The sequence below is a fragment of the Ceratotherium simum genome, chromosome 8 (assembly GCF_057802395.1).
Source record: "Ceratotherium simum simum isolate JZ-2026a chromosome 8, ASM5780239v1, whole genome shotgun sequence".
NCBI classification, from domain to species: Eukaryota; Metazoa; Chordata; class Mammalia; order Perissodactyla; family Rhinocerotidae; genus Ceratotherium; species Ceratotherium simum.
The window spans coordinates 67818958-67844510 of record NC_141907.1 but is presented as its reverse complement, the minus strand read 5'-3'; the positions used below and the strand labels follow the sequence as shown (position 1 = coordinate 67844510).

The 25553-nt window shown below is 39.0% G+C and overlaps 1 protein-coding gene across 8 annotated transcripts in view; it reads left to right on the top strand.

The window, feature by feature from the left end:
* Positions 1–25553, top strand: part of LIN54 (lin-54 DREAM MuvB core complex component) — an 88018-nt gene that overhangs the window by 18910 nt on the left and 43555 nt on the right. For 2 of the 8 annotated variants that reach the window (XM_087434513.1, XM_087434515.1), the window contains exons 3-5: positions 14238–14953; positions 18850–18973; positions 24859–25001. In XM_087434513.1, the coding sequence (XP_087290639.1) occupies positions 14238–14953; positions 18850–18973; positions 24859–25001 (983 nt within the window). Of the gene's footprint in view, positions 1–834; positions 960–1218; positions 1737–2982; positions 3273–14237; positions 14954–18849; positions 18974–24858; positions 25002–25553 lie in introns of those variants that run through there. The other 6 variants (XM_087434517.1, XM_087434514.1, XM_014787838.2 and 3 more) reach the window with 6 other exon arrangements.

The window sequence follows — 25553 nt, the reverse complement described above, 5'->3', positions numbered from 1 at the left end:
GCTGCTTCCACTGCAACATGTCTCACCTCCTCCATTGTTTTCTGGGACTACAGCCTCTTACGTTGATCTGTATGTCCTCCGTGCTCCATTAGCAATTACAGACCGTACCACACCATTTTACATTACACTCTTTTGTATTTTCTATTGTTTTGTCTGTGTAGTTCTTGTCTCACACAGACCAGTTATTAACTGAATAATCTGTCAGTGCCTATTTCTCCGACTCCAAATTTGAGTATCTTTCCTTATAATAAATGATAGCGGGAAAAATAAAAGAAGGCAAAGGTGATTAAATACAAAAAATTTTGTGTTAGTCTTAGCTGTATACTGCAAAAAAGTCCCTTTCAAAAATAACTTGAACTCTGTGTGGTCTCCCAGGGACTTGTTAGCAACCCCTGCAAAATGAGCGCCTAAAAACCGAAGAGATTTGGCATTTGTGACTATTGATCACCTCCCCCGCACGCAGATCAGACAGCGGCAGGATGTTGGAAATCGCACCTACAGCACGGTTTTCCTAACAAGGAAGGCTAGAGGATGAGGCAGGCCCTCCCAACTGCAGGCGCGATCCCGCTCTTCCCCTCCCAGCCTCAGCCAGATGGAACATTCCGTGCGAAAGCTTTGACAGAGCGCCCACTCGGAGTCACGTGGAGCTGGAGCGTACTCACGGCGCCTTGCGGAATGACGCGGGCTCGGGTTGCCAAGGGGAGGGGCAAGGCACCGCGGAAGGGGCGGGGCGAAGGAAGCCGGCCGGGGAGGCGGGGCCGGTGGAGTGGAGGGGCGGGCGGAGAGGGGCGCGCGGGCGGGGAGGGCCTAGCGTATTATGGGATGCGGCGGTGGAATGGCGCTGGGCGCGTGATTTTGAACAAACCCGGGTCTGTGTCTCGGAGGCGCCGCCGCCGCCGCGGCTGCTGGGAGCCCAGGGAGCGCGGCGCGAGGAGGAGGCGGCGGCGCCGCCGGCTTTGGTGAGTGTCAGCCCCCGGGGTGGGGGCATCTGGGCGGGCGGGCGGGAACCGGGCGCCGGCCCCCGCTGCGGGTGGTGGCGCGGGCGGAGGGCGCCGGACCGCCCCCTCCGGGAGCCCGGGCTAGTGGGTCGTGGCGGAGAGCGGGAACCTGCAGGCAGGGGGCCGCCGCGCCCCATCCCCGGGCCGCAGGGGGCGGGAGGATCCTCCGGGCTCGGCCCCTTCCCGCCGGCACCCGGCAGGGCGGCTGTCACCCGGCGGGGCCGGCGCTCGGCCGGCAGCCCGCCCTTCCAGGCGGTCTAGAGGAAGGGCTCCCGCGGCTGTTGACACGCACACTGCGTGGCCCGAGAAGCCTGCCGTGTCGGCACCGGGTTTCTGGGAACCGGTTTGGCTGCTGTGTCATTTTGTACCAGCTCCTCCTTTCCCCGCTGCCCGCCGCCTCGTTCTCCCTACGCCCCTTTGTATGGTGTCGTCTTCGTGTATGTCCGTTTTCCTCGCGAAGCCCACCAGCCAAATGTCATAATGTTCCCGAGGTGCACGGGGAAAGGGAGCGGGCCGGCTCTTGGCTTGGCCAAGCAACGGTAAACACCAAGCAGAGTGCGAGTGGACCGGGCTGGCGGTGGGAAATAAAGTTTAAAGATGAAGAAGCTGGGAAGATTTGATTGATACCCTCAGTCTCTAGCAGGCTGCATATAGAAACGGCGATTGGGCTGGGTGGTAAATAGCACTTGTTTAAGCCTGAATCTACCGACTTTTAAATGGAGTTGTCATTCAAGCAAGGTAAGTTGAAATGGCTTTTTCAACTTCTGCCTCGCTCTTCTTAGACTAACTTCTAAAAAGACAGGAGAGTAGCCCTATTCGCAACCTTGAAATTCAGTTTGCTCATTTCAGATAGGTCTTTTAGAGCTTATGCTTTAGTTATAGAATTCAGCTTTTGAATGGGTGATTATCAGATCTTTCTGAAATTAACAAAGGTAGGCAATTTAGTTTTTAAAAAATTCTGGTCTCGTGAAAAGCCTTGCAGTTTATGTCTGCTTGTTATTTCTTTGATGGTTAAAAAATACCTATGTTCTCTTTATTTGTTAAACTGCATGAGGAGCTGGTGGGGGTTGTGGACAACTCAGGGGTCTTTTTGTTCTAAAGCAAGCTGTTTATTATCACCATTGAACAAGTATATCAGCAGCAGATGGTTTTTATTTTAATTTGCGGACTTAGATCCTAGAAACATTTGGCAAAGAATTTTATCTTAGGTATATTTTGTATATTTCAGAAATTATTCATTCATGAATAGGATCAATACATTTTAAACCCAGCTGTGTTTTGACCTCTTGAGTCAATGACAAGCAAACTGGAAGTCACAATTTCATCTGATTATTTCTGTCCAGGAGCACTAAGTGGAGAGGAAAATAGTTCAGAACTTTTTTTTTAAAAAAACTAGATGTTTTGACCACAGTATCTACGTGAGGATCAATGCTTGTAATTTGCAAATTTGTCCGAGAGGTCAGGCGTGCGTATGGAAATAGCTCATTCTGTCAAAGTAGTGCTGCTGACGGTGGAGGAAAATGTCAGAGCTGGTGAATGACATTAAAGGTCTTGATCATGTTTTTAGTGTCTGAGATGGACACAGTGAATAAAACGCATTCCATCATCTCTCTCAAGTTGCTTTTCTGAAAATGAAAGAGTTTGGGGTCTTTATTGTCCGTTTGCCGCCTTCCGCATGGCTTTTGCTCTTCAAAACAAAAGTATGCCGGACTTGGGACCCCGCGGGTAGCGCGACTTCCTTTCGCGTGGCTGCCGGGCCCGCAGGAGCACCATTTTTCGTTGCGGGGTGAAAGGTCTCGGCGTGGGCTGTGTGTGCGTTTGTACCTCCCTGTGTATTTGAAGGTTGGCGGGGCCGGCGGGAGGTTTCCCCGGATATGTGGGTGTGCGCCTCTCGGGAGGGGAGGGCCGAGCAGGGGAGGAGGAGGAAGGGGGAGGTTACTGGCGGCGGCGGCGGCGGCGGCCCGGGCTCGGGCTGTCGGGGAAGCTGCTGAGCTGTGATGGTGATGACGAGGTGAAAATGGCGGATCTTTCGAAATACAATCCCGGCCCCTGACATACCAGAGGCGGCGGCAGCGGCGGCGTCGCGGCCCGGGCTCCCTCCTCGGCCCCCCGGTCTCCTGTAGCGCTCCAGTTCGGGCAAACTGGGAAAGGAAGCGGCTGGCCAGAGCTACCGTGCACTGGCAAAACAAGCACCGCCCGGGCTCGGAATTGCCCGGGACCTTCTGGAGCCCCCACCTCGGAGCCAGAGGGAGGAGAAAGCAACAGCCGCCGGAGGTAGAGGAGAAGGGGCTACCCGAGGGCTTCTCTGTCTTGAGATCTCTTTATTTGGGGGGTGGTGGGCGGGGGAAGAATTGCGTTGTGGACCAAGGAATGACGAGTCCGGAGTGCAAAGAATCAGTAGCCTCGTAATGACATCAACATTATTCTTTGAGTGTTAAGAGGGCTCGAGTTTGCTCTTGTACCTAAGGCTGCTGCTGAGGCCTAGAGGAACCGCTAGCACTTATCATGATTTCCTGATTTAATATTTAAAATATCCACTGTGGTGGATGTTGGTGTGATGATGTTCAGCAGTTTATGGGGTTGGATGTTTCTTTGGGGAGGCAGAGCGTTGGCATTTTATTCTGCATTTAAGCTCTGTGTCTTAGATCATAGTCTATAACTTGTTGGGGTGTGGATGCTCACATTTTTTGAGCATATGGACCAGTTTTGTAACAATTAAAAATTTTGTCTTTTTCTTTTATGGCTCTGTCATCCATAGAGTGACCCCTTTGCTCCTGCCATTTGGCAAATAACAGTCGAGATGCTGTCAGTCATATTTCATATCCATTTTTTTCCCTGCCCCCTCCCCCCAATCTATTGCGAGTAAAGTTATGGAAGATTTTGCAGGAGATTTTATAAGCCAAATGAAATACAGCTCTGCGAGCTCTATTTTGATTCACAAGTTTTACCTTCATTGTTAGGAAGGAAGTTGTGATGGCTTTATGCACGCACTTGATGTGAGTACAGTAAGTTGGTAAAGATGCATTGAGACCTCTGTTTTATTCTGAATACTGGACTTGTTAGCCTTTGTTTAAAGAGCTGGAGAATTGGATTGATTGACTTTATGACAACCATAGTTTAATTTTGTTAAGTTACCTAAAGATCCGAGTATGTTTTAGATTGTGCTGCAGATCCCTACGGAGTCTGTCTCCTTGCACACAACGGTAGTGTTACTGAAAAGTTACAAGTGAATCCAATTTTTATACATTAATTTGGGACCCTCTGTTTTTTTTCCAGCTTTTGTAGTGGAAGGTTGGGTCAGTGACATTGAGTATATGAGCCTGAACAGAGAGGTGAATATTTGAGAAATGCCCATTGGTAATGTTTATGATTAGCAGTAATTTTCCTCATCCAAGTTTCCTACAAAGAGATGATGTCATAGTATGTTATACATTATCATACATTATGTATTTTCTTCAGAGGGGAAATATTGTGTGTGTGTGTGTGTGTGTGTGTAGCTTGGACATTTGGCTTTCACTCACTGAAAGAATAAGAGACCAAAAAAAATGTTAGGGGAAATAACTGAGAGGTGCTCAGAAGGTTTAGTTAATGAATTTTTAAAAAATCATTTATTTGATGTTCTGGTATTATCCAGTAGAGGTTTGGTTCTGTTTTTTTTTTTTTTTTTCCTTATAGCTTTTATGTTGCAATTATTTGGTCCATGTCACCCCAGCTGCAAAGTTAGTAGTAAGACTAAGAATTTAAAAAGTGATTAAAATAAAGAGGGAGATTAGAATGCTTTTTCATTGGCTTTCTTTTTCTTTTAATCACAGAGGGCTATTGTGGGTAGGAGGAGATGGGGGTAAAAATACCATAGTAAGCTCCATGCTTTGGAGATTTGGAAATTCTTGATTGCAGTGGGAAGGAGACATTGTGAAGGTGTAGTCTGCATGATATATGACAGATTAATAGTTCTATGGAGAGACATCACAGATGACAATTCTTAAACCCTGCTGTTTGATAGAATATTGAATGCCATAAAAAAAGAGAAATCAGGAGAAGCTAATTTAGATAAAGAGGAAAAGAATTTTCATTTGAGTTACAGTGTACCACATAACTGTCTTCACAGTAACCCTGCAAGGAAACTGAGGCTTAGAGAGATCATTGCTTAGGGTTTCATGTTAAACAACTATGGGAGTCAAGATTTGGAAATGAGTCTTTCTGATTTGAATCCCCATGTTTTTTCCTCCATGTTAGTCTTAAGCGTGAATAATATACAGCCTGCCTTTAAAGGGAAAGAAAATATTGTGGATCCCCAGTATTGGCGTAAATAATTTTATTCTAGTAAAACATTTTCGGGGCTGGCCCAGTGGCGCAAGTGGTTGGGTGCGCGTGCTCCGCTGCAGCGACCCGGGGTTCGCCAGTTTGGATCCCGGGCGCGCACCAACGCGCTGCTTGGCAAGCCATGCTGTGGTGGCGTCCCATATAAAGTAGAGGAAGATGGGCACGGATGTTAGCCCAGGGCCAGTCTTCCTCAGCAAAAAAAGAGGAGGATTCGCAGATGTTAGCACAGGGCTGATCTCCTCACACACACACACAAATTTTTAGATATATATAAATATAAATTCCTTATGCTTATTGCTTTTATGCAAGTATAAAACAAAAGTAAATTGATAAATGAAATATAAACAAAACTAAAAAATCAGTAAAACAAATTAAATTTAGGGTGGTGGATGATGATGTTTTGCTGAAACGAAACCTTTCTTTGCATAGTGAATGCCTTGGCAAGGCTGGCAGTTTTCTATATATTATATATCCTGTGATAACTCAATTTTTATACCACTTTTCTGTGTTTGAATGCTGCAGAGCTTTCCTCCTTAAATCACAGGTTAGGTGGTTTTGCTTTCACTTGGCATAAATGACATCATTTACCTTATAAGACCTTTCTTTGCCTTTTTCTTTAGCCCACCCTAATTCTAGTTGATTGTAGATATGAGGTGGGTTATCCAGAATATCCTTTTTTTGTATATATTATCGAAATGAAAATACAGGCTTTTCCAGTCTACCTCAGGACTCATGGCTTACAGTCCACTGCTCCCAGTTTAGTTGGAGAAATCTAGTTCTGGACCTAGTTTTTTGAGTTGTTGATGTTTGATTTTAGAAATCAAAGCTAACATCCAAATGATATAGTTAACCAGTTAGTGCTGGTGGTAAGCTCTAGGTACAAACGTATAGTTCTTAAACACTCAGCTATTTCTCTCTAAACATCTGACAAATGACTCACGCATCTGTAATAGGGTGATAGGTCACCACTTTGTATTATTATGTGCACGTGGTTCACCCAGGCTGTCCTCCACCTGTAACTAAGAAAACAGTGTTTCAGCACTGGTAACATTCTATAAGAAACTCTTTAAAAGATGTAAAAGCATAAAACATTTGTCATTTCTATCTCATATTACTTTTTATATTTAATTCATTTCTTTTAATCGTCGCTATCCTACATCAGACCTTCCATTTTTCTCCGTCTTGAACTAATTACTGTAATAACCTTCTAAATGGTCTCCTTGCCTCCAGTCCAATAAAATACTGAGATGAAGTTAATCCTCCTGAAGTAAAACTGATCATGCCATTCTTTTGCTGATTTCTAAGCTCTGTCAGGGCAAAGTCTTTGGTTAATTTCCCATAACCCTCCACAAAGTTGGGAAGCCATAAGTATTTGTTAATTAAATGACTTATAAAAATCATAAACTAGTTAAAAACTAAGAGAACCTTGTAGATTTTAAGCTGGAATGTAACTGCAGGGGATATTGGTTAAAAGCTAAATCTGAGTGTTTAAAAACTTATTTGAAAAGGAGTTGCTCAGTTTGTTAGTGTGCCTCATGATGATGTGAGTTTGTTATTTTATTTGAAGTGTTGTGAAGTCTCAGAACATTATATAAACCCATCCTATTCGAATAGACAAACCAAAGTTATCTGTCAGAGCCCACTATAAATAATGCTAGAGTTTTAGGTAACACCCCTTCTCCATGATTAATTTATTCATTCTTCAGGTTTGTATCAAGAGGTTATTTTTTTTTATTTTTATTTTTTGTGAGGAAGATCAGCCCTGAGCTAACATCCATGCTAATCCTCCTCTTTTTGCTGAGGAAGACCAGCTCTGAGCTAACATCTATTGCCAGTCCTCCTCCTTTTTTTCCCCAAAGCCCCAGTAGATAGTTGTATGTCATAGTTGCACATCCTTCTAGTTGCTGTATGTGGGACTCGGCCTTAGCGTGGATGGAGAAGCGGTGCGTCGGTGCACGCCCGGATCCGAACCCCGGGCTGCCAGCAGCGGAGCACGTGCACTTAACCGCTAAGCCACGGGCCGGCCGGAGAGCTTATCATTATTTGCCAGCTCTGTTCTAGGCATTGGGGATAGGAGATGCAGTGGTAATGAAGACAGACAGGTTCCTGTCCTCATGGAGCTTGCATTCTAAAGAAGTGGGGGAGGGAGAATCAGACTATTATGATAGATGCTGTGATGGAAATACCAGGGTATTGTGATAGAATGCCTAGGGCAGTAGAGAGGAGAGTGGGGGCGCTATTTTAGAAAGATCTTATAAATGTAATACAACTGAGACAAATTTAGAAATAATTAGACTTTCTGAAATGAGTGAATCTTTACCTCTCTTTAGACTTAAACTATTCAACCATGTTCAACTGTGAAGGGGAAAAACGCAATGTTTTGGCTTCCCTAATCGTACTTTGCCTTTAGAACTTTGTTTTATGAGCGAAAAATACTGGAGGCCTGAGGAATGCATTGTATGTTCTGTATTCTTTTCCTACCGTACCTTGGCAGGTAACCCCTTGTACAGAGGAGGTGAGCTAAAGCTCCTCATTCCTCTTGGCTTGTGAAGAGCCTCTCTTTCCTTGAAGTGGTCCTCAACACAGTGGTGATGAGTTTGCATGTGCTAGTACATATCTTCCATTCCTAAGGGATAAAATTAGAGTGATGATTCATGTAGCTAGATGGCCAAACCCTTTCCTGCCATGCCCACAAGCTCTTTTTGAGAGTTCTTTTAGCATAGGCCACCATGCCCTGCATGTGATCCTGATTGAAACAGCTATGGATGTCTAATCATAAAGCAGTTATCATAGTCTGCTTAGTGGCTTATGAGGGGTGCTGGCTCCAGAACTCTGCACAGCCCCATACTACATAGAGACTGGCCAAACCAATCAGACCTTTTCTTGTTGGAAGTTTGAACTTTACTCCTAGTTTAAAGGGAGATTCCTAGTCCTGTAACTTGTAGTCTCTTTTAACAGGACAAATGTTCTTCCTAATAACAGAACTTCAAAATATATGAAGCAAAAATGCACAGAAGAGGAGAAATAGACAAATCTTTCACAATCGTATTTGGGGATTTTAACAGCCTGTCTCAGTATTGTAATTGATAGAAGAGGAAAAAGTAAGAATAGAGAAGATGTGAACAACGCTATCAACCAACTTGACCTAACTGACATTTATAGAACGCTGCCCTCAGCAGCTACAGAACACACATTCTTTTCAGGTGCACATGCAGAGTTCACCCAGACAGACCGTATACTGAGCTGTGAAACAAGTCTCTAATTTCAAATGATGGAAATATTATAGAGTATTACATTCTCTGACAATAACAGGAGTAAATTAGAAATCAATAATAATAAGATAGAAAATCCCCAAATATTTGGGAATTAAATAGCATACTTCTTTATTTTCCATGTGCCAAAGATGAAATCACAAGGAATATTAGAAAACATGTGAGGTGAATGATAATGAAAAATATTGAAATTAGTAGATTGCAGCTAAAGCAGCATTGGGAGAAATTTTTAACATTAAGCGCTTATTTTAGAAAAGAAGAAAGGTTTAAAATCAATGATCTAAACCAAGGGTTGACAGACTTTTTCTATAAAAGGCCAAATAGCAAATATTTTAGGGTTTGCAGGCCACGTAAGTCTGTCCCCCCACAACTATTTAAAAATGTAAAAACCATTCTTAGCTGGAGAGCAAAACATAAACAGACCACGGGCCTGATTTGGTCTATGGGTTATAGTTTGCTGAATCCTGATCTATGCTTCCATCTTAAGCTTCTAGAAAAAGAACAAATTAAACCTAAAGTAAGCAGAGGAAGGAGATAAAGGTAACAGTCAATTAAATAAAAAATGGGCAAACACTTGAGAAAATCAGTGAAGCCAAAATGGTTCTTTGAAAAGATTAATAAAATTGATAAATCTCCTGCCAGACTGAACAGGAAAAAAAGGCAAAAAGATAGAAATTACCAAAATGAGGGATGAAGAGTCGACATTTTTACAGACATTAAAATGAGGGTCCGGCCCAGTGGCATAGTGGTTAAGTTCACCAGCTCCACTTCAGTGGCCCAGGGTTCGCAGGTTCCGATCCTGGGCGTGAACCTACACACTGCTTATCAAGCCATGCTGTGGCAGGCATCCTACATATAAAGTAGAGGAAGATGGGCAGGGATGTTAGCCCAGGGCCAATCTTCCCCTTTTTGCTGAGAAAGATTGGCAACAGATGTTAGCTTAGGGCTAATCTTCCTCACCAAAAGAAAAAAAAAAATTATGTATAACTTTATGCTAATAAATTTGACAAGTTAGAGGAAATAGACAAATTCCTTGAAGGATACAAACTATCAAATAGCAAAGGTCACTCAAAAAGAAAGAGATAAGCTGAAAAACTCTACATCTATTAAAGAAATTGAATTTATTATAGTTAAAAACCTTCCCACAAGAAAGCTTTATGTCTAAATGGCTTCACTGGCGAGAGTTCTAGCAAACATTTCAGGAAGAAATAGTAAAATTCTATGCTGACTTTTCCCAAAAATTGAAGAGGAGGGAACACATCCCAACTCATTTTATTAAGCTAGCATTATGCCCAGACAGCCACTACAAGAAAAGAAAAATTAAAGACCAATGTCCGTTATGAGTATAGACAGAAATGCTTATCAAAATATTAGCAAATAGAACTCAGCAGTATATACAACGTGTAATACATCATGACTGAGTGGGGTTTATTTCAGAAATGCAAAACTAGCTTTAAAAACAATCAATCAATATAATTTACAGACTAAAAGAGAAAAGCTGTATGATTATCGCAGAAGTTGCAGAAAAAGCATATGACAGAATTAAACATCCATTTATGATTTTAAAAAAAACCAACTCTGCAAATTGAAAATATAAGTAAGATTCCTCAACCTCATAAAGGGAATTTATGAAATACCTACAGCTAACAGGTAAGATTGGCAACAAGGCAAAGATGTCTGCCCTCACCACTTTTATTCAGCATTTTACTGGAGGTCCTAGCCAGTGTATTAAGTCAAGGAAAATAAATAAAAGATGTGCAGATTGGAAAGAAAGAAATACAGATGTTATTCTCAGACAACGTGGGTTGTCTTTGTAGAAAATCCTAAGGAATCTACATTGAGATGATACTAGAATTAATAAGTGAGTTTAGCTAGGTTGTAGGATACATGGACAATATAAAACAATCATTTGTATTTCTATATACTAGCAACAAACAATTGTAAAATGGAAAAAAGGCCATTTACAATGCACCAAAAAACATGAAACACTTAAGGATAAATTTAACAAAATATGTGTAAGAGCCAGTCAGTTGAAGTACAAAACATTGTTGAGATAAATAAGTAGAGAAATTCATCTTTAAATGAAAGGAGGGCAGTTCTCCATGGGTCTTTACATTTCTCCACCTCTTGCAAGTGAGGCATGACAGCCTTTTTAAGTGATCTTTTCCGGGATGTTTGTATAGCACACAGCCTTAGATGAGAGTTAGTGACGCCTGCTGTAGAAAAGGGCAGATTCGCTTATTGTCCAGTAAAATAAAGATAACATCTCCCTTTGGACAAAGGGCAAGTGTGCTTCAGTCCATTATGAATGATTCAGGTTCCCTAAGTTCAGAGTTCCTCTGTGATGCAAACCCACTGCCTGCACAGCATCTCTCCGGGCCTTTCCATGTCTGCCCTGTGGGACTTGGGAGCAGCAGGGGAACTGATACACACATGATGCTTGTGTTCCTTGCTGTGCTGTGAGTAGTAAGTCCTGTGATTCTGACCTAGGACTACTCTGTTGTCTGTCAGTATCATGAAACAGTAACAGGCTACTTTGTTAGCTTGCAAGAAGGGTCTTAATTCCCAGACCCTTCACAGTTCTTGACAGTTTTGACCATAAGGATGGAGTGCCGACAGAGACATGGTTTTCTGAAAGATGAAGGCTGACCTTGAGGGCTGGGTTAGGGGATGTGAAAAGACTCTTTGGCATCTGGTAATGAATGCTCTGACCCAAGTGGTGGGCAAGGGTAAGGGGAAAGTAAAAGTCTTTAAGTGTTCTACCTCTTAATGAAATCTAGGGGCTGAGCTGAGAAGTAGTCTGAATGGTGCTTTGGTTCTTGTACACTCAACTCGATGGCCCCAGCTGAAAGGCAGTGTGGCTGTAGCTGCTGAGACAAGGAGTCCCCAAAGCTGAGAAAATGGTGTCAGAAATGAGGATACAGAGCCTTGGGTGGATTGAAAACATTAGAAGTTTGTTTAGTTGAGCTGCAAGTGTGGGTGCTTGAAACTGAAAGTAAGTGCACTATCAGGCCACTATCTCCCTCCGTGGCCTGACCTCTCCCTCCTCCTACACCTTGACTTCAGATGCTTTAAGGAGAAAGAGGAATAGGGCTTGGGCTGAGGTCTCCCTGTCCTTAAAGGGGACCAAAGGCCATACCCACATGTCTAAATATGCTGGGGGAACTTCAAGGAGAGGAGAGAGTCAAACTTTATGGTTCTGTTGGATACGGGCACCCAAGTCATCATCCTGCTTTGTTCTGTGGGGGATGGAGTGTTCAGATTCAGCTGATGGGGCTTGTGCAAGGTTTGCAGTAGGGAAGGGAAGCCAGTGTGGCCTTGTGGGTGGGGCCCTTTGTTGTTGTGGCTTCCACTGCTGAAGATATAATTGGTGTTGATGTTTATACCCGGCTGTGCTGTAAATGACCAGAAGTGCCAGAGAGGATTCTCCTGATCAGGAAGAGCTGCGTGTAGAGAAGTGCTGGTACTTTGAGGTCCCCAAAGCTAATGATTCCTTTGAGCTGCAAGTATTGTGACTGATGATTTTGCAGTATATATAAAGAACTCATCCAATTCAATAAGAAGACCAAAAAAACCCAGTATTTTAAAAAAATGGCAAAAGACTTTAACAGGCACTTTTCAAAAGGAGATATACAAATAGACAATAGCGTATGAAAAGATGCTCAACATCATTAGTCATCTGGGAATTGCAAATTAAAACCACAATGAGGTATCACTTCACACTCACTAGAATGGCTAAAATTAAAAAGGCCAACAAGACTAATCATTGGTGAGGATGTGGAGCAGCTGGCACTTTCATGCATTGCTGGTAGGTGTGCAAAATGGTACAGCCAAGTTGGGAAATAGTTTAGCAGTTTCATGCCAAGTTAAAGATAAACTTACCTTATGACCCAACAAGTCCATTTCTAGGTATTTATTCAAAAGAAATGAAAATATGTATCCATAAAAAAGTTGAACTTGAATGTTCATAGCATTATTGTCCATAATAGTCCCAAACTGGAAACAATCCAAATGTCCATCCCCAGGTGAATGGATAAACAAATTATAGTAGATTCATACAATGGAATATTACTCAGCAATAAAAAGGAACAGAACCACTACTAAGTGCAAGAATAAAGATAAATCTCAAAAAACATGATGAAGGAAAAAGTTCATACTATATATTCCCTTATGTCGTGAGTACATAAAATATGATTCTGTTTATATGAAGTTCTAGAATAGGCAAAAAGACAAAACTAATCTATGGTGATATAACAGATCAGTGGTTGTGTACGGTGGGATTTTGGGATAGGGGATTGACTGTAAAGGAGTAGATTTATTTTTTTTCATTTTAAAATACCAGTGGTAGAAATTTAAGACAATAGAATTGTGATTAAAATTATGACCTTCGATATCATAAAACATATCCTGAGTTTGAGTTCCAGCTCTACCATATACTAGCTATGTGATCGTGGGCAAATTATTTAACCTGTCTAAGTTTCCTCGTCTGTAAAATGGGAGTGATAATGATACCATCTCAGAGTTGTCAAGATAAATTAAATTATGCCATCACTGGTAGATAGTAAGCACTCAGTAATGGTGATTAATTTTGGCAACATTAGTATTTGTCAATGCTATTAATTATAGTTTACTAGTCATGTCTGTTACTGTTAATCTCAGAATGGGTATTGCATTTTTATATTTTTTAAAAAGAGAAGAGAATTACTGATTAGATTCCTATGGATCTTTGATGTTCTCTGGGCAAATAACTTATTGCTATTTAGTCAGTCATAAACATGATGTACTGTCTTTAATATGGGAAGATAATGGTACTGACTCTCTTATTAGAAGTTCTGCATGACCTTGGGCTGAAAGGATCACAGTTCTGATTTGTTCATAATCTGCTTTATTATTATTACCATTTTTTTTTCCTTTATGGGGACTTTCCTTTATGGGGACTCTTAAATGGTTTCCTTTTTGACATTTTAAATGGCTGAGGAGGATCTGAGAATCTTCTTTCCAAATAAAGATTTCTTTGGTATGAAGCTCATTGGTCAAACTTGGGCCAGATAAGCCATTTGATCTGCAGTTGCTGAGATGGATTACGCTAGAAATTCCTTTAACATTAAATTGAGTATTTATTGTATTTTTATAAATGGTGTAGTACCCTCGTTTTAGGACCTAGCTCACTGGAGATTTGAAGATATATTCCAATATCTGTTTAGATTTAAATCTTTATTTCCTTGTGTGAATCAGCAGTTTTCAAGTCTGTCAATAGGAAAAAAAAAACAAACATAACTGGGAAGAAATATGATGATCAGTCATGTCAAGGATTAAAAAGTTTTATGAGTGGGCATTGGAAAGAGAGTTTCCTGTAATTATGTGACTTAGTGTTGCCTGAAAGTAGTATACTTTTGGGTTGAAACATGGCGAATGAAAATGTTTGCTGCTAGTTTTGTGTCTCATATGACTTATATTCCAGATTCTTGAACGTTGAGGATGTGTTAAAATGGTTTAACCCAAATATGCATCAGGAATATCCTTCATTCACTTATGCATCAATAAGAAATTATTTTGTCATTTGCATTTTTCTTGAATAATTTTTTCTTCTCTTAAATCTGTTTTGAAACCTAATAATTTCTTCATTTTTCCACTTTTATTTCAGCACCTGATCAACTTTCTAGCAGGAGAACGATCATGGAGGTGGTGCCAGCTGAGGTGAATAGTTTGCTTCCAGAGGAGATAATGGACACTGGTATAACTTTAGTGGATGATGATAGTATTGAGGCTGTTATTGTTTCGTCCCCAATTCCCATGGAGACAGAACTGGAAGAAATTGTCAACATAAATTCTACTGGTGATTCTACAGCCACGCCCATTTCCACGGAACCAATCACAGTGTACAGTAACCACACTAACCAAGTTGCAGTGAATACCACAATTACTAAAGCAGATTCTAATACCACAGTGAAACCAGCTTTTCCAAGTGGCCTTCAAAAACTTGGTGCTCAGACTCCTGTGACTATATCAGCCAATCAGATTATTTTAAACAAAGTATCGCAGACATCTGATCTTAAACTTGGCAATCAGACCCTTAAACCAGATGGACAGAAGTTAATTTTAACAACTTTGGGCAAGTCTGGTTCACCAATTGTTTTAGCACTACCCCATAGCCAACTACCCCAGGCTCAGAAAGTTACAACTCAGGCCCAGTCAGGAGATGCTAAGTTACCACCGCAGCAAATTAAAGTAGTTACCATTGGAGGGAGGCCAGAGGTGAAACCTGTCATTGGTGTCTCAGCATTGACCCCAGGAAGTCAACTGATTAATACTACAACTCAGCCCTCTGTGTTACAGACCCAACAGTTAAAAACAGTACAGGTAAAAAAAAAAGGGGGCTTATTAATTAAAATGCATGTTAAAAATTAAACTGGTTCGTAGTTGTGTTTGTAGGGTGATAAAATGCATAGTTGTTACTGAATTCTTTTGAATGTTGCTTTTAGTAATTGTGTGGTTTTTTGTAAAGTTTGATATGTCTAATGCTTTTGAAAATTTTTGCTGGAGAACTTAGAACTTAATTTTGGTTAAATTCCAAATTGGTGTATTTATAGCTTTTTACTCATTTTTAAATGCATTTTATTCTTAGTAGTAGTTTGATTACAAGGATGTTCTGCTGGTGTAAAGATGCTAGAGTTGCTGCTGGGCTGTCAATCATTCAGACATGATTTTTTTCAGTTAACAGATGGCCAAAGTCTAGGAAAACTTGCTGCTCTGAGAAACTCTTGGAGCAAGCAGTCGTGCATACTGGCCAGTGTGTGCCTCTTCTTTGGAGTTTACTGTCCATTGCCGTCACTCATGTTTGCAGTGTGGAAAAGGCAGTGCCATGTGGTGGAGGGTAACATCTAGACTTTCGAGTTGGACCAGCTGGATTCGAGTCGCCTCTGTGCTACCCTCCCAGCTGTGGGACTTTGGATAGGTTACTTATCTTCTCTTAGTTTTTGACGTTAGCTGTAAGATGGCTGTTTGATCATGATGAAACACATAGGAAAAGATAAGTATGTACTTGGTATAGTTCTCAAAACATAGAGGATCTTCAAAATAGTACCTATTATTAGTATGAATGGGACCCTAAGATAGAAGGTTACCAGAACATAGATTAAATAGTCCCCAGTTTTCATGCCCAGATAGGCCCTTCTAAGTCACCACTACTCTTAGAAGTACAATGATCCACTTAAGATCAGGGACCACAAACACATGCCCTGTTTGGAAGAGTCGCCTTTTAGAAAAAGAGAGAAGGCATGAGTTGGAGAACGAAAGCAGGTATATAAGGAAGTCGAAGGTTTGGAGAACTATCCATTCTCAGCTGATATTAGAAATAATGTTTTGGTTATTATGTTGGCAAAATAATTAGAAACTTATTTTTCGTGGGCTTTTTGTTTGAGAACTTCATAAGATTTCTGAAACGTTGTAATTTTCCCATGTCCCTTCTGCCACTGTTAAACATTTGGTGCTCTTTTCTCTCTTGTTAATTATCATCTCTTACTTACCTTTGACTTCATTTTACTTCTGATGAGGATCTCTTGAATGAGATATCCTATTGCCATCAAGCATCTTTCTTGTCTTCAGCTTTTTTTTTAAATCAGTTTTGAAACTGGTTTTTGTTGGTTTACAAGAGTTTATCTGGCTTTGGGGATGTAGATTCTAACCATGTTCATAAGAAACTGGCAATGTAAATCAGAATGTCATTTTTTTCGTTTATAAGAGCAATGTATACACACTGTTTCAATGACCAGTTTACTTGTATCCACTAGTTTTCTACTATAATCTCGTAAGTACTGACAATAAAAACAAAGACTGGGGTCTAATTCTTATAACTTCCTTTATTGTTGTTACTTTTATAAAACCTGATTCTATTTATTAAAAAACAACTTCTATTTGTAAAAAAACAATAACAAAAACAAAAGAAACCCCATTTAGAATATTGTTCTACTTGTCCAGTTATTTTTAGGCAACTCAAATCTTTCCAACACAAAAGTAACCTACAAAGTTCTGAGGCACAGAAAAAACAAATAAAAAGCTACACATCTGTATGTTTCCTTCTTAGGCACCAGAATATCTGGTTTAGTATTACACAGTGTATATTGTCCTCTGGTTTTTTTTCTAGACAGTTCTCAGCATTGTCTTAAGTTTAATCAGAGTATTGAAACTCTTAGGGTATGGACAATAGGTAAGGTGGAAGAAGGAGACCCATTCTGAGAAATGGAAGAAAGAGGTGACAGTTGAGGCCAGAGGCAGTACCAAAGAGGTAAAGTTACACTTGATTACAGATATATAAACACTTTCCCATGTTTCTTGTGCGTAATATATAAGAGTAACAAATAACCAGCAGTCTGGAACAACATAACTCCTTCCTAGATCCTGAATCTGTACACCACGGTGCCAAAAATTACCTGCATGTCTTGTTTGATCACATATTTGGCTATCTTATTTGTAAATTTCCTTTTTTGATTCATTTTTGTCTTATCTGCTGATTACAGAAATTTGTTAAAAATGGTCCTTTATGCTTTGCTTTACTTAATAAAGTAAGTTTGTTCTAAGGTAGTTTAGAATTCATAATGCAAAAATCATGCTTCCTTAACGGAACTGGAAATCATTATTTTCAGCAGTGCTCCACTAAAGAAACATAACTACAAGGGCAAGTTGAGATTGTTCATTTGAATAATTAATGTGCTTTTGGTTGTATTGTTTACATCTTTTTCCTGATTGGTAAGTATTCATATAGTCATATGATTGTGTAAGTCAGTAAAAATGAGGAAATACTTTAAGCTCCTAATCTTTATAGCTAAGATTATTTATTGCGAGACATGGATTTCCAAGAACATCAATGCTTCTACCTCTTGGGATTATTGATACTAAGTCAATAGATGACATATTCTAACTTATTTTAGAGGTTTAGACCTGTAAACACACTTGGGAAATATTTTCTCTGTCTCCCAAATTGCATCAGTTTTTTAAAGTACAATTATGGATTTATTTGGGTGTATCAGAGTTTTGCAAGCTGGGTATTTTTTAATATAGTAATAGATCTGCTTTTTTTTTTTTTAAGTGTTTTACATTTCATTTACATTTTGTTTTGTCAGTAATGTGTGCTGAGTGTAAGAAAGTAATATGTTCATTACATAGTGTAAGAAAATATGTTATTTAGTTTAATTTATAATTTGAGTACAAAGCTGATATTTATCTAGTCTGTGATCTGTTACAGCTTCTGGTGTATTTCTGTCATTCAAGTTGGTCATGTTTATTCATTTTGAGTCATTATTTCCAATAATAAATTGTACTTTCAGGGCCTCAATTTCATATCTGCCAAAAGATAAAATTAATATTTAATGTCCTTCCTGCTTTAAAAGTTTATGATTTTTATCATTAGCTAAAGTTCTGCTTCTAACTTTTAAAAGAAGCTGTGTCTTTGCATACATTGATGATTTCAATATAAAAAATTATATTGTCTTGTCTTGTGGAGAATTTTAGTTCAGGTCAACAGTGTGCCAATATATAACTTGAGGTCAGAGATGAGTAAAATATAGACCCTCCCTTCAAGGAATGTATAGTCTAGTAAACAGTATTTTAGTAAATAATATTTCAGAGGCCTTGCCTTTAGAATAGTCTTTGTTTTGCCAAACTTGTCTTTTTGAGTCCTAGGGCGTTAACTTGTTCAGTTCTTTGTTTATCTGTCCCTGATATCTAGATCTAAAGCTGAAGATCTAGTCATAGTCCTATCTTTAATGTGTATTTACATTTTGCTTCCAGGGGCCAATGTAATTATGTTTATAAGGGGTTCATTATTTGCACTATGCTTTCTTAGCTTACTCTACGCCATCTTTTTATTTTTGAATAATTTGTTATTTTGAGAAGGAATATTGCTGTGCCATAGTGTTTTATTATTGTTAAATATGTTATTAAATAAGCATTATTGTTAAACAATAAATATTATTTTGAAATATTAATTTGGTTTTCATCATATGCATATATCCCAGAGACTAAAATAAGGATTTGCAGTAAAATGCAAAGGTATTACTATATATTGGCTTAAGGTTGTGATCATATTAATATTTTGATGAATGGTTGCATTTTAAATGTTTTTAACATTAATACTTAGATATAGTTTGTTAAATGAGCTAGTTTCACATGTACTTCTGTATATAAATCTTTTGTATAATTTTGATTGAATAGGTGTTTTATAGAAACAAATGGTCTTCATAGTTATTTATATATTTCAGATTGCTAAGAAGTCTCGAACACCAACTTCTGGTCCAGTAATCACGAAGCTGATCTTTGCAAAACCAATTAATAGTAAAGCAGTTACAGGACAGACAACTCAAGTGTCACCACCAGTCGTTGCAGGTTATATTTCTTTATAGTTTATTAAGCTATATATTTATTTTCCTTTTAGGTTTAAAAAAGGTTCTGGCACCTTGAAATGTTTTAGTGCAACGAGTATAGCTTATTATTATAAACCAAACTAGTTAATAAGAAATGTTATACTTATTAACTGTGTGCTTTAAGCAAAATGCCTTATCTCAAAATCAGTCCACTACTTTAGTCTCCTTAGTTTTGGGTATAATTTTACCATGAAAGTAGCAAGGTCTTGAACTCCAGTAATACTAGCTAACACTTACATAGTGTTTGTTATGTGCCCCGCACTGTCCTTAGCTCCTTACGTGCAGTGACTTATATAATCCTCTGGCAATCTTATGAGGTAGGTACTAGTAACAGCCCCTTTTTGCCAGAGTGGAAAGAGGTGCTCAGCAAGTAAATGGCTGAGCTGGGATTTGAACCCAGGCAGTTTGTCTCTAGAGCACATGTGCTAAGTCTAATAGGCTTAAATTAATACACATGAGAGTATAGTATTTCATGGTTTCTGTTTGAATTTTTGGTTTCAGTATTTTACTATGCTCTATATGCAGTTCTCCATGAACAGAAAATTATCACAATGATAGTAATTACTTAAATGATAACAGAATTTTAGCTATATTACTTTTACCAGCAAATTCCTTAGTGTGGCCCAATTCTCTTTTATTATGTACTTTAAAATTTGTCATCACCAATAACTATCCCCTCAGAAATCTTGCCTTCAAATATTTCATTCTCTTTATTATTCTAGTTTACCTGCTTTTGTACTCCCAATCTAGCAGTTCTTTGACTTTGAAATCTCTGATCCATTAGCCTTTCCACTTTCTGGTTAATAATCACCCCCTTCCTGTCTTCAAATTCTTCCCTACTCAACATGGAGTCCATGACCCTTCATTATCGCTCCCCTGCAAACACTGTTGATTCTCTTTCTCCTGTCGCTATAATGGCTTGCTTAAGTCCAGTTCTCTTCTTATTCCTTGCCTGGCGTGCAGCTCAATACTTGTAGAGAAAAGCATACAGCCATGCTAACTGGTCTTTAATTCAGAGCTAAAGTGACATTACACTTTTCACCAGTTAGGAGCTCATTTCTCATTTCTGTTGTGCTGGGGGCTTATGGAAGCACCTCTGGATGGAACAATTTGGCTAGAGACTTTCAAACGCTAATTACCCATTCTTAGAATGTGCATTCTTGATGAGACTATTTCACATGTTAACTAACCATGCCTAGGATATATATTAAAACCACCTACTACTGTCTTTGATAAATTTATAGATTATACAACAGTAGGCAACTCTGAAGTTAGTGGCAGTGATTTATCTTTTACCTGAGGCTTTGAAGGTATGTAGCAAGGCTTCTCATTTCAGCTAGTGAGAGAAGGCATGGAAGGATTGTAGTTTGAGGGCATGTTGGGGGAATGGATGTTCTCTTTCTCTTTTGGCCCTCAGTCGAGATTAGTGATGGTATAGGAAGCTGGTGTCTTGAGGGCTGTCATGGGAGGCAGGTATGGCCCCAGAGGAAAGATTGCACAGTGTTTGGATTTGAAGCTAGTTCAGGAAGTGGGCCTTCAGTTGGCTGAAAGTGAGTAGGGCTTAGATGTATTGATGAAAAAGGGTCCACCGGTCCCCTGGGAGGTTTTGGGTAGGTGGAAGGGGTTAACTAGGAAAAATGTCTCAGTGCAATGTTCTTTACTGTTTTTGAGTTTGAGAGAGTCCCTTAAAATTTTTAGTTATGGGGGAAAATTGTATGCCAAACAACTGTGGTGCTTGCAGAAGTGTCTGAATGAATTTTTGGTTAATGTCAAGATTTCACCTCTCTTACATTTGACGCTAGTGGATGTCATTGCTGGGTCTTCGGGTCATTTGTAATGTGTTGCACACTAATCATAGCTTCACCTTTTAATTACAGATAGACTTATTAGCCCTACCAAAATGCACACTGGCTTTTAATGTTTCTGTTAGTCACACTGTATTGTAATACTGGGTTTTCGTGTCTGTCTCCTCTACTAAATGATTTTTCTTAATGGTGATTTTTTTTGGTTCTGTTTGCCATCTAGTTTTTTTAAATTAATTTTTAAAAAATTGTGATAAAATATACATAACAAAATTGACCGTTTTAACCATTTTTAAGCAGACTCTTTAGTGGCATTGAGTACATTCACGTTGTTTTGCAACCATCCCCACAGTCCATTTCCAGAACTTTTGTTTATCTTTCAAAACTGAATTTCTGTACCCATTAAACAGTAACTCCCCATTCCTACCCACCCACTAGGAGAGACTTTCTGTCTTTATCAATTTGACAACTATACGTGTCTTATATAAGTGGAATCATATAGTATTTGTCCTTTTATGACTGGCTTAAGTCACTCAGCATAGTGTCCTCATGGTTCATCTATGTTATAATGTGTAAAAATTCCTTCCTTTTTGAAGCTGAATAATATTCCATTGTACATATGTACCACATTGATGGTAGTTCTTTTATCTTGTTTATCTCTATCTCTTCAATACCTAGCACAGTTTCTGGCACATAGATGTGGTTCCGTGGATGTGTAATGTTGGATGGATATGGGTATTATGGAGTCAGTGTAGTGGTGTGGGAGGAGCTATTGGGAGTCTTGAGTTTTAGTCATGGCTCTTCCATTGCTTTTCTCTGCGATCTTGGGTAAATATATTATCTGTTCATCTTACTTATTTCTGCAAAGTGTTGATACCAACCACTTCTCAAGACTTTTGAGATGTTAAATGAGATAAAGAGGTCCTCATTATCAGAGTCCTCAAGGTACAAGGTTGCTACAGCGGAGCAAACGTCATCAATGTGGAAATATTCACTAATGAATTAATCTCTTATAGAATTAGTCCTCACTCAGATATGCTAGTTCCCTGCCCCCAGCCTCTTCCATCTGTAGTTTTGGAATTATGTCTCTTGATTTTTGGAGAACACCTGACAGTAGAGTGTAAATGTCTTGCACATTGATTTCAAGGTGAAATTGTATAACTTGCATTCTTGTTTGAATCCGTCTGCGGAGCTAAGGATAAATAGAGGTTTGGAGGTTAGATTAGATAATCAGGAGAAATGCTCTCTGGATGAATAGATAGCCCTTCAAAAAGAATAACTTGAATTTTAAAGGATATAGAGGGTTCTTGGGAAAATTGATGAAAGCCTGAAATATTTTGGTAGAAACAGATGGTTACTGACCAAGTGAAATCTAGTTTAGACTTCAGGTTGATGTAGAAGCAATTAAGAAAAGGAAAGCTGGGTTTTCTTTTTGTTTTAACTATAAATGAATAATAAAGTCCTGACCCTTATAGTTTGGGCTCAATGATACTATATGATAGTGTTTTGCCCATCAGAGAGAATCTGTCATTGTGCTGTCATACAAATTTTCAGAAGAATTCTCTATCCCTCAAACTCAACAGTGATTAACTTGGGATGCTAAGAATCAGTGTAGTTGTAATTATAAATTGTGTTTTTGTTAAATATAAGCAAAAAAAAGTGAAAGTTTTGCTTTGTTTTCTTTGTTATTTACAATGAAATTTTTGTCCCTTTTTAAAATGAATTTGCTTTAAGTAGCCTGTTTCTGGTATCAGTTATCCTCAGGAATTGAGGATTTTCTATATGAATGTTTTCTGAAATGTATAAAATACTTAACAAATAGGAAATTATAGTAAAAACCATAAATGATAAGCATTTTATGAAATTGTGTATTTATTGGTAATTTCTTTTCTTAACATAATGGTCATTGGGGCTTCAGGCTTATCCCACAGATATAAGTTTTGGAAACCAGAACAGGCAAACACGTTACTTCAGGCAGGCTTAACACTTGAGGGTGGCCTTCTAAAAATATTTGGTGTAGATTCATTTAGTTTATATAGAATTGACTGACTTAGTTATTAGGTAATTTAGGTTAACCCAGCAGAACTCTCAACTGAAATTCGTTAATTAAGAAATATATCAATAAAATTAAATGTAACCATGTACTACAAAGAAATTGAAGAAAATTATATTTAAAGTATTTTTAAAATTCATAAACGTCAGGTAAAACTTGTTTCACCTTTAAAAAAAGAAACTATAGGGCCAGCCCCGTGGCTTAGCGGTTGAGTGCGCGTGCTCTGCTGCTGGCGGCCCGAGTTCGGATCCCGGGCGCGCACCGACGTACCGCTTCTCCGGCCATGCTGAGGCCGTGTCCCACGTGCAGCAGTTGGAGGGATGTGCAGCTGTGGCATGCAGCTATCTACTGGGGCTTTGGGGGGGAAAAATAAATAAATAAAATCTTAAAAAAAAAAAAAGAAACTGTAAATACTGCAGCATTCTTATCAGAAAAAGCAGCCCAGAAGCTCTTATGGGCTAGTTTTCTATTTTTGTCTAAAGAGAACTTTCCTTCTTTTTTCTCTTTTTCCCTTTCTCTTTTCCTCTCTCTTTCTTTCATCTCTACATATATTTACAAGTTAAATCATAGCATGTAAAGGTTAGAGGGAATTTTAGAGATAATGTAGTTATCTACCTTCTCTACTTCTTGGGTTCTTGAATTCCCTCGTTAGCCAGTGGATTTGATTATCCGTCATCTGCTTGGAACACCTTCAGTGAGTAGAAACTCACGCATGGTGAAACAGTCATTTCAATTGAACATTTTTGTTAGAAGTTCTTTCTTAGTGCTGAGCTGAAAAATTTCTGTTACTATGCATTAGTGCAGTGCATCTGATGTGATGTAGATTGTTCTAATCCTTCAACTTCACAGCCTAGATCGGTCAGGATAATCTTGATTTTCCTGCCATAATAAACAATCTCCAAATCTCAGAAGTTTTTAAAAAAAAACCCAAATTTTATTTTTTATTTATACTAGATGATTATCTACATGTCCGTTGAGGGTTAGAAAGGGGCTCTTCTTATCATAGTTACTCAAGGACCCAGGCTGATGGGGAAGCCACCATCTCAGATGTGGTGGAGGAAAAGAGAGCTTGCAAGGTCTTGCATAGGCAGTAAATGTTCTGGTGCAGAAATGACACACATCATTTCCACTCATAATTCATTGGCCAGAACTAGTCCTGTGGCCCTAACCTAACACAGGGAGTGGGGAGGAGTAGGAAGTGCAGTTCTACCATGTGCCATAGTGGAGAGGACCAGGATTCTTTGTGAGTGGCACTAATGACTGGCACACAGTCTTTCAGGAATTTGGAGGTGTGTCATATCTTTGTATTCCTCTCTTGCCTGGGATAAAAATTCCTAATATTTCAACTCATTGTGGTATGATTTCTAATTCCTTAAGCCCACCCAGACACACTATAGTTTTTCCGTGTTGTTCCTGAAGGATATTGTCCAGAAGAGAACACAGTATTACTGTTAGAATCTGGCCAGGACAGCTAGAAGAAAATTTTTGTTCCTTTTGGCAGCCTAAAATCAGACAGTATTAAACCAATACTAACTGTTTTATAGATGTGGATTTAAATTGTATCCTGAATAGTTTTAAGTTCAAAGAGAAAGACAGCTGTGGTATACTTGAGAGCAGAGATTGAAGTTTTAAAACTTGGATTCAAGTCCTGGCTTTGAGGAGCTGTGTCACACAGGGCGTGCTGCTTAGTTGTCCTGAGGCTATTTTCTGATAGATATAACGTAACACTGTTGATGACAATGTGAGCAGAAGTATTTTCCTGGACTTTATGTCAAGTCGTATTAAGATACTAAGTGTTACTAAGCATTGTTTTGTTTCCTTCAGCCTAGGTTCACCATAGTTCATTAGGGACTCAAGTATTTAAGTTCATACGTGGATACATATGAAGTAGTGAACTTATATACCACAGTCCTCGTGGGTGTAAATCATCGTCACATACGTTTTTATACTATTGTTGAAAAAGTCAAACTGATTGCTGCCTCTCATTTGCAGGTAGGGTTCTTTCACAATCTACTCCCGGGACTCCATCAAAGACCATAACAATATCTGAAAGTGGTGTTATTGGATCAACTTTAAATTCTACAACACAGACACCAAATAAAATAGCCATCTCACCTTTGAAATCGCCAAATAAGGTAAAAAAAAAAATTAGCCACAAATGCCAAGTGTTGTGGTTAATGCCTTTATTTTCTTATTAGTCATTTCAGATACTTCAGTTTTCCTATATTTCCAAGCAAGTAATAGGCATTCAGTGAATACTGGATTAATTAGTAATGAAGGATATATAACAAATAAAAAACTTACTTTAAACACCTAGTAACATAGTAATCATTTTGCATGTTAAGATGAATTCCATGGCCCGTATGAATGTGGGTACAACAAAAATCTTTTGAATGAGGTACATTATGTGTTTAGTTCCTCTTCAGGTAATATCTGTGCAAAATTATGGTCTTTGGGTAAGTCACATATATAGTGACTATATAAATTAAAAATGTTAAATGTAACTTTTTTTTTTTTTTTTTAAGTAAAATACTCTGTGTCTTTTGTTTAAGCTATCCTATGCTTTATGGAGACCTCAGCTTTTGCTGGGTAACAGAGCACTCAGAGTACTAGAAATTGCCATCAAATGCTGGTAAACATATTGTCAGAGTTTTTTAAGCTTGAGTACAGTTCGTTCAAAGCATGTG